Source organism: Pelmatolapia mariae, linkage group LG3_W (genome assembly GCF_036321145.2).
Source record: "Pelmatolapia mariae isolate MD_Pm_ZW linkage group LG3_W, Pm_UMD_F_2, whole genome shotgun sequence".
Lineage (NCBI taxonomy): Eukaryota > Metazoa > Chordata > Actinopteri > Cichliformes > Cichlidae > Pelmatolapia > Pelmatolapia mariae.
The window spans coordinates 51,700,319-51,710,007 of NC_086229.1; the positions used below are offsets into that span (position 1 = coordinate 51,700,319).

General features: G+C 41.7%; 1 protein-coding gene across 1 annotated transcript; it reads right to left on the bottom strand.

The window, feature by feature from the left end:
* Nucleotides 1-312: 312 nt before the first annotated feature.
* Nucleotides 313-2,071, bottom strand: LOC134624602 (tripartite motif-containing protein 16-like). The gene has a single exon (XM_063469604.1). It carries the CDS (start codon nt 2,069-2,071, stop codon nt 362-364), a length of 1,710 nt encoding a protein of 569 aa, XP_063325674.1. The 3' UTR covers nt 313-361.
* Between the last annotated feature and the right edge of the window lie 7,618 nt (nt 2,072-9,689).

Below are 9,689 nucleotides of genomic sequence, written 5' to 3' on the forward strand. Positions count from 1 at the left end.
AATTACTAAATAAATGAACCACAAAACACCAGATTGAGGCATTTTATTTATATTCCAGGCAGTGATCATTTCCACATTGACACAGTTGTCCTTGTCAAGAGGAACAGCAAATAGTTGAAATGACAATAAAGGTTGTGACCAAAGTGGAAAATATATTTGTTTTACATTTTCATAAAAAAAAAAAAGCAATAAACTCTTTGTAGATCCACATTTTTGGCAGATAGAAGAGAAGAAGTGAAGAGATTGTTTCAGTGGAAAAAGACCAGTGACTTGATGTAAATGCTGCTTCTGATGTAAGACACAGACCTAAAAATGCATAAATGCTCCACGATTTTAATTTCTATCCATCATCTTGAACACTTCACCTCATTATTGTGTGAATTCGTTTCTTCTCTATCGATTTGACTGTAATCAACTCTGCAGTGTCTCCATAATCCCAAAGAAAAAGTCCAGCATAGAGCGGCTGAGTGAATGTGGTATGAAATCTGTGGAGGAGAGTCATGGTTTCAGAGATGCTGTAGAAAGACAGAATACCTGCTCTGTGATCCAGGTACACTCCTACTCTGGAGGATTGAGGACCTAAGACGATGGTGTGGACATTGTTGTGCAGAAATGTATAACGTTTTCTGAACCAATAAAATGACCAAGACTTCTCGTTGTTTCCAAATACACATTCATTGAGGCTCCCTGCTCTGCTGATATTCTTGTATGCAACTGCTACACGAACGCCTACTCCTCTCCATTTCACCTCCCAGTAACAACGTCCAGTCAGACTCTCTCTACTCAGGACCTGAAAACATCTAATACATCTGTCAGGATGATCATAATAAGATAGTTTTTGCTTCATTACGGTTACTTTTCTGTTCCCCTTAGATAATAACAGATGTCTGTGTGCTGTGTTTGGATCCAGTGTGATTTGACGTGAATATTTTAAGAATCCAGTTCTGGTCTTTGGCTCTGGTGGTGACAGTAAAACATCCACTTCAGTGACTGTCAGTGAGATGTTTGTCCATTCCTCTCTCAGAATGTCCTGTAGTTTATCTCTGGTCTCTGACACAGCTGCTGTCACATCCTCAAAGTAGCTCAGAGGACGAATATTGATGCTGGATGAGTGTGTAGACTCACTGAGTGCTGACAGTGAGGGGTAGTTGTGTAGAAACTGGTTGTGATCCTCTGTGTGTGAGAGCTGCTCCAGCTCGCCGTCTTTCCTCTTCAGCTCAGCGATCTCCTGCTCCAGCTTCTCCTGAAGCTCTTTGACTCGACTCACTTCAATTTCCTGCTGGGATCTGACCTGCTGCTTCACATCAGAGCTTCTTTTCTGGATGAGACGGATCAGCTCAGTGAACATCTTCTCACTGTCCTCCACTGCTTTATCAGCAGAGCCATTGATGGCCTCCACCTCCTGTTGAAGCAGCTTCACATCTTTCTCTCGCTCCTGGATTCTCTGCTGGATGTTTAGTTGTCTCACCTCGAGCTCCTTCTGCTTCTCAGTCCTTTCTGCTGCAGCTGGGACTGTTTCATGGCCTTTATGTTCATCCATCAAGCAGAGATAACAGACACTCTGCTGATCAGTACGACAGAAAATCTTCATCACCTCATCATGACGAGAGCAGATGTTCTCCTGGAGCTTCTTGGAGGGGGCCACCAGCTTGTGTTTCTTTAATGGAGCTGCATCATAGTGAGGTTGGAGGTGTTTCTCACAGTAAGAGGCCAGACAGAATAAACAGGACTTGATGGCTTTCAGCTTCCTCCCAGTGCAGACATCACAGGCCACATCTTCAGGTCCAGCATAGCAGTGATCAGCTGGAGCAGCTTGGAGTCCAGTCTTCTTCAGCTGCTCCACTAAATTTGCTAACATGATGTTTTTCTCCAGGACAGGCCTCGGTGTGAAAGTCTTCCTGCACTGAGGGCAGCTGTGGATTCCCTTCCTGTCCTCTTCATCAAAGTGGGATTTAATACAGTTCATACAGTAGCTGTGTCCACAGGCTGTAGTCACCGGATCCTTCAGTAGATCCAAACAGATGGAACAAGAGAAGGTTTCTCGGTCCAGCTGAACTCCTTTCTGTGCCATTTCTCCTCTCAGTGTCGGTGACTGTGTGAGTTTCTCTTCCTTATAACTGAAACTAGTCTGAGCTCTGATCTCAACATGTGTTTCTGCAGTGAATGGAGCCTGTCAGCTCTTACACGTCACCACATGTTGGTTACACCCATGTTCAAAGTGCAGATCTGAAGAGGAGGGAACGAGGAAACACGTGGACAGAGAGGAGGTGCTGTGTTTAAGAGCAGGAAGAAGAGGGTTATCAGGCTGTGTTTCACTCCAGGAAGAGGAGCAGTTAGAGAGCGATACTGTGTGTTTAACCCTTTATTTTCTGCTCACTCAAACTTTCAAGCTTGTTAACACTTTCTTCTATATAAATAAACTTCACTTTAGAAATGCCAGAGTTCTCACCGAAGTTAGCAAACAGTCCTTCAGTTTTAGCCAATGCAGGAGGATAATGATCCTAAACATAAAAGGTAGCCACCTATATGATGCTTATGTTGCATTTTAATTGTTTCTCTCCCTCAAATACCATCACAGGTGAGAGGGTGCAGCAGGTGTAGTAGTTGGTGTATGAGGCAGTAAACAAATTAAAAGCCTTTCAAACACATTCAGCTCCACAAAAATATTATAAATGTTTGACAGGAATAATAAAAAGAAACTCTGGCTCCTTCTTTAGAAGTATTTTTCTGTTATTACAGTCAAGTTAATCAGAACTTCTACAATCAGCATGAAAAGGGACGTGGCTAATTACTTATGCCAGAACCAGTCAATATGTGGCCTGGATATTAGAACTTGGTGGTCTGTACCAGCAGCCCACTAGTATAGGTTTCACAGGAGGAAGCTGGACATGTATGGGCTCAAAATGTGGTCATAAATATTTTGTACTTGTAAATCAGGATTTGTATGTGTGAAAAGAATTTGTGTGTGCGTAAAAAAGATTTGTGTGTGGACTTAGCCAAAAAAAACCCCGTGTGAATCTCTGCAAGTTACAAGTACGAATTTTGACCCTATTTTTCTTCCTTTCATCTGATTGGTCAATGTCATGTCAATCACAAATGTAACAATCCAATCAGAGAACAGATGGGTTTGGCTGTCGGAGGGGCGCTTTTTTGAACTGCAGGTCCTTGAAGGGAATAAATGCCCTTTTACATGCTAACCCAGCGTTTTCCTTCATCACCACGAAGGAAAACAGTCTGTGGTCGTCCGAGTTTGGTGATTTTTGTGTCAAAGGTCTACGTGCTTAATACAGGGACTTCCACAGCCCTTTCAACAGCGCTGCGGACCGCGGGGGGCGGGTGTTTTGAAAATGACAGTCTTCACTACAAAGCTTTCTTCGTTATGAATTAGCATACACGTTTTTATTGAACATTTGAAGAACTAGCAAAAAAACCCCCAGAAACTCTTGTAGAGGACATAAAGTCAGAGATAGAAACGACAAGGAGCAGGTGCATCTAGTACAGGTAGAGCTGCTGCAAAAACCCACAGAGCTCAGCAGCCAGCGCAACAAATTCTGGATCCTTTGCTTTTAGTTAGCATTAGCAGCACATCCTGCGTCCGATGTGAAAGGACTTTTATGCTGCGCACTGTGACTCACAGAAATGGTCCCGGGTCAGCCCTGACTTTCTGTTAAACTAATCCTAAAGTAATAATGGTATTTCTAACCACTGATATACCACAACTTTATCCTTTCAACAGCTGCTGAAAGTTAGGGGACCTAGCTGCTATCGGATATTTATATAGAGATCCTCCAGCTTCAAACTGTATTACCCTCCAAGGACCTGCAGTTCAAAAAAGCGCCCCTCCGACAGCCAAACCCATCTGTTCTCTGATTGGATTGTTACATTTGTGATTGACATGACATTGACCAATCAGACGAAAGGAAGAAAAATAGGGTCAAAATTCGTACTTGTAACTTGCAGAGATTCACACGGTTTTTTTTGGCTAAGTCCACACACAAATCCTTTTTACGCACATACAAATCTTTTTTACACACACAAATTCTTTTCACACATACAAATCTTTTTTACACACACACAAATTCTTTTTACACATACAAATCCTGATTTACAAATACAAAATATTTATGACCCCATTTTGAGCCCATAGACATATAACCACAGTACTTCCAATCGGATCAATAGTCACTGCAAGAATCAGCATCTGCACATTTATCATCAAGAACAGCAGGGGGCGCTGTTACACACAGAGGTAGGTTCTCTCCCAAATTTGTCCAGAACAAAAGCTGAGCAGCTTTTTCTGTGAGTCAAAGTATTTCTAACAAAATACAGCAGATATCACAGCCTGTGTCAGCTCAGCTATCAGAATCAAATAGTGAAGCTGACCTGTATAAGTAGTGAGTGTCTGATGAGGGAAAGAGCTAAAGGTTTCTCTTCAGTCTCATCATCCTCTTCATTGTCTTTTGCTTACTGTCTGCTGCACACATGTCTCTACAAGAGTAAAGCAAACACCACAGATATGAGCCTGTTAACCTGCTCATAGCCTCATACTGTTTTCAACATCAGAGGCCAAACCAGGTCACCAAGGAGCGCCATAACAACTGTAACTAATACCAGTAATCAGCATCTTAATTGCCCCGTGGGGATAAATAAAGTCTCTCTGACTCTGACTCAGGTCAAAGGTCAACGTGGTTAAAGTGGTTCTATGTATGAAATACTCAACAGTGTGTCAGAGAGAATGGAGCAGCTATCTGTCTGAGTCATACAATGAGCAGTTTGGCAGCATTCATGATTTTATTGACACAGTTATGATCAGTTTGAACTGTTGCGGCATGTTCACTCCTGCTCTGCTTGTTGTGCATTTGTTGATGTGTTAAATTTGTGTGTGCAGGCTGCGGCTCTGTTTCACTTCCACAGTTCAACTACAGAGGGCGCCAAAAAGGTCTAGGTCATGTTAGTCTTAAGTGCCTGAAAAGAAGTTCAGTTTCCTCAACTTAACTTCAAAGCAACAGTTAAAGCATCTACCAGTGAGAGCTCAGGATACCACTGACTGAACAATGACGTGGTAGTAAATTCATCAGAGGCGTACCTTGGGTGTTTTTATGTCTAATTAACAGTAACTGTAAGATTATTGGCTGAATTTACACTCATGACAGCACTCCTCAAAATAACTATTAATTTTTTCAAATTCTTTTCTTTTATTGTGAAGGTCTTTCCATGTTTGGTGTGTCTAACTGTGCTTAGTGTCATACAGTGATCAGGGATGTATGATGATTTTATGATAATGATGGTGGGAAGCCACAATCAACCCTAATCCTAACCCAGGAGCCAGAGGCATACAGATATAGATCCGTCCGCAGCACTCAAGATTATCAAAGACCTGAGGCCGCACATCTGGACAACAACTGCATCCAGGACCCAGCAGGAAAAGGAGTGAGGCCCCAGATGGGGCGCCCAGAGTCAAAGGGCCAGAGTCTCAAAGTAGCAAAGGTGATGGGCACCCTGGTATGAGCTGAGGACATAAACTTCATGGAAGATGAGGACAGAGGGGTCAAAGCAATAGAACAGGACAGTGCTGGTTTGAAGCCTGGTTTTACTCATGTTAGATAAATGACATTTGACACAACTGTTATACACCTACTACTGCTGTACTTTATGATCTCAGATGTACTCATTGTATTTTTATATCTTTACTTTTAATTCAACTCACAACATGGCACAAAGGAACGATATCTTAGCCTTAAGAAAAGATTAACCCACAGTGAGGAATAGAAAGTTTGATCATCTTTAATGTGGATAAAAAGGTGAGAAGGGTCCTCCTCCCTTCATAGTTCGTCCAGCTGTGGACACACCTAAGGTTCTTAGGGACCAGTTGATCAAATCCATAATCCTCTTCAGGTTTAGAGAACAAGAACTAGACTGTGGGGGGCTCTGAGGGTTAGAGTTAGGCGAGACTAGACTAATCAGAAATAGAATCAGAATCAGAAGCAGCATACTTTATTAATCCCTAGGGAAATTATGTGGGTTACATTATGTGGGTTGCTCCAGTACAGTAAAATTACATAAGAATAACAGACTAGACCAGGGGTCACCAACACGGTGCCCGCGGGCACCAGGTCGCCCGCAAGGACCACATGAGTCGCCCTCGGGCCTGTTCTAAAAATAGCTCACCATTACAACTTACCAGTAAGCTGCACCTATTTTTATTTTTTCTTGCTATTTTTTTTAAATCACAATTGCAATGGTGTCAATTTTTTTTATATATTATCTCTAATTAGAGATAATATATTAAAAAAAATGTTTATTATTAAATATTAGATCAGTGCTAGCTGGTCTCCACGGAAACAGTTGCAGTGAAGGCCAGCAAAGGTGAGGAGATGAGGAAAACATGGCGGAAAAAAGAAAGAAAACATATAATTTTCACAGTGAATGGGAGGAAGAGTTCTATTTTACCACTGTGAAAGATTCATGCGTCTCATTTGTGGGGCGACTGTGGCAACGGCAAAGCGGCACAACGTGGAGAGACATTTCCGAACGTATCACACAAGCTACCATGCTAACTACCCAAAGGGCAGCACGCTGCGAGCGGAAAAGGCCCGCGAGTTAAAGGCAGGTTTGAGCAAACAGCAGTCTTTTTTCACGAGACCGGTGAAAAACTACCAAAAGCAACCGAAGCCTCATTTAGAGCTACTCATTTCATGATTAAGAAAAAGAAGGTATTTTTAGACAGGGATGTTTTCAAAGAAGCAATGATGATAATTGCAAAAACTGTGCTTAAAGACGAGAAATATGGAAACTATATAATCTCCACTCTCTCCGATGTCCAGCTTGGGGCAACTACAATTGTTAGAAGAGTGTGGGCTATGTCCGGGAACTTGGCCGATCAGTTGGATCAGGATCTGGCAAAGTGCAGTTGGTTTAGCATCCAGTGTGACGAGTCCGTGGACAGCAGCAGTACAGCACAGCTGATGGTCTTTATCCGGATGGTATTTGATGGTTTCTCCACAAAAGAAGAACTTCTGACACTACTGCCGCTAAAGACACCTACGAAGGGAGTTGACATCTATAACGCGGTGAAGGAGTTTTTCGCGAAGAAAAAGGTACCGTTGGAAAAGCTGGTATCAGTGACTACCGACGGGGCTCCTGCTATGATCGGCCGACATACAGGATTCATCGCTCACTGTAAAGGTTACACAGAGTTCCCAAACTTCATGCATTACCACTGCATCATTCACCAGCAGGCGTTATGCGCAAAGGTGATCGGCGTCGTGAAGATCATAAACAGCATCCGCTCCAGAGCTAAACAGCACAGAACATTCAAGGTGCTATTGGAGGAGCTGTCAGCTGATTAAGGTGACCTGCTACTACATACGGAAATCCGATGGCTCAGCAGGGGACGGATTTTGCTTCATTGTTTTGTCACTTTTGGGTGAAATCAAAGAGTTCATGCAGTCCAAAGGGGAAGACACATCTCTGGTGGAGGACACTGAGTGGACACTTGACCTTGCATTTTTAACGGATATTACTGGGAAACTGAACCATTTGAACCGTGAGCTGCAAGGCAAAGGTAAGACTGTTGCTGACATGTGCTTTAAATGGATTTAAAGCCCAGATGAGCATCTTCTCTGTGCATTTACAGAGAAAAAAGGTGCTGCACTTTCCCTCTGTGCAGATTGTGCTGAAAGACAATGCTTCTGCATCTGAGACTTTTGACAAAGTTGCAGAAAAGTACACTCAAGTCATAAACCGACTTGGTCAAGAGTTTGAGAACAGGTTTTGTGACCTTGATCAGCTTGAGCCATGTGTCTCATTCGTTTCCAATCCTTTCATGAATGTGGACACAACATGCATTGCTGAGCAACTAAGTTCAATGTTCAGCTTGGATGCTGGACAGGTGGAAATTGAAATTGTAACATTGCAAAATGACATCTACCTCAAAGCCTATCAGGGTGCACCAAACTTTTGGTGCCTTGTTGACACAGAAAAGTACAGTGGTGTATGCACAGCAGCTATGAAGGTTGCCAGCCTGTTTGGTTCAACCTATCTTTGTGAATCAGCCTTTTCTGACATGAACTTCATCAAGAACAAACACAGAACACACCTCTCTGATGCACATCTGCAAGACTCACTCAGAGTTGCAGTGTCAAGTTAAAGCCCAGATTACAACACATTGGTGAACAGCATGCAATGCCAGGTTTCCCACTAACAGACAAAGAAAGCCATATTAGATGTTCTCAGTGGCAACATTACAGTGTCATGTCAAAGTTGAATTTAATTATTGAAAAACAAATGTGTTTGTTAAGTGTAACATGTGACAGTTTGCTTTAAAATGCTGCCAATTAGGTGAAAAGTTCTGTAAAATTTGAAAGTTGATTTTTGTATGTTACATACATACAAAAATAATGTATGTAACAATGCATGATTTGTTAAAATTTGTTAGTGGTAAGTGAAAATGTAAATACTTGCAGAGATTTATAGAAATAAAGTGTTGCATATTGATATTTATCTGTTTCCTACCTTGTTTCCTACTTGCATTCTTTATAATTATGGTGAAAAATAATTAACATAATTAGTGTCTTTACATAGATGAATATCCTTAATTATTAATGATAACACATAATTAACTTAAATTGAGGAAATTTTTTATTTGAGAAGTGTGTGTCAAACTGGTAGCCCTTCACATTAATCAGTACCCAAGAAGTAGCTCTCACTTTCAAAAAGGTTGGTGACCCCTGGACTAGACTATTTAACAATACAATATGTTAAGATATAAGGAATAGCACAATATATACAAATCACCAAATGATAAATATCCAAGGTTGACGGATCTGATTATAAATAAACATCAAGAAAATAGACAGCAACATTACCAAGTAAAAAAAGAGTGTGTGCAAAAAGGATGTAACTATTCAGGGCCGGTTATACACTGGGGCAAGAGGGGGCAATGTCCCCTTAAATCAAACTTTTAAAAGTTGAGAAAGAAAATAATAGATAATAGAAAATTGAATATGGGTATGATTTACTACAGTAGCTGAAAAATCCGCTGGAAAATGCACAAATAACATGATAGGTTTCCCCTCTCGTTCGCTCTTTCCCTCCGTGCTCTTTTTGTGTGTAGGCTCACACAGCACTCCCCCTCCCCCCAGCTAAACAGTCACTGTGAGTATGCAAATTAGCTGGTGTCAGGTTTCTCAATAGGCAGGGCAGAGCAAAATGAAGCAGCAAATCTCTGTCGTCAAAATCAGCGATTCCTGAGATAATTAACAACTAAAAAATACAACTATATTTGTACAGTCAGTGGGGGACTAGTCCATTGTTCTTCTCACCGTTTCAGTATGGTAGAGACATGTTTCCTTCTGTTAGCCTGTCTGCTGCACAGAGCCGACTGGAGGACTTGTGTCTGTCAGACCCAACAAACCTCTGCCTACCTTTAACTCTGCACTCAGCAGTTTCCTCGTTTCATACACTGATGTAATCACAGCGATTGTAGTAAAGCTTATTTACTTTTGTTACATAAAAGAAAGAGGAATTTGATGATCTTGACCTGTGAGAAGTCCATAACAAATAACTTGGATATGGATGAATCTGTGAGAGTTTTTGGATGGGAAAGCAGGAAACATTTGTTGTAAGCTGTGTCCCAAAACCTAGGCCGCATCCTTCGGAGGACCCGGCCTTCGCGGTCTACGTGGGCC

What these genes read in the sequence shown, in the direction of transcription:
- LOC134624602 (XM_063469604.1), bottom strand. Translation starts at nt 2,071, where the DNA reads ATGGCACAGAAAGGAGTTCAGCTGGACCGAGAAACCTTCTCTTGTTCC.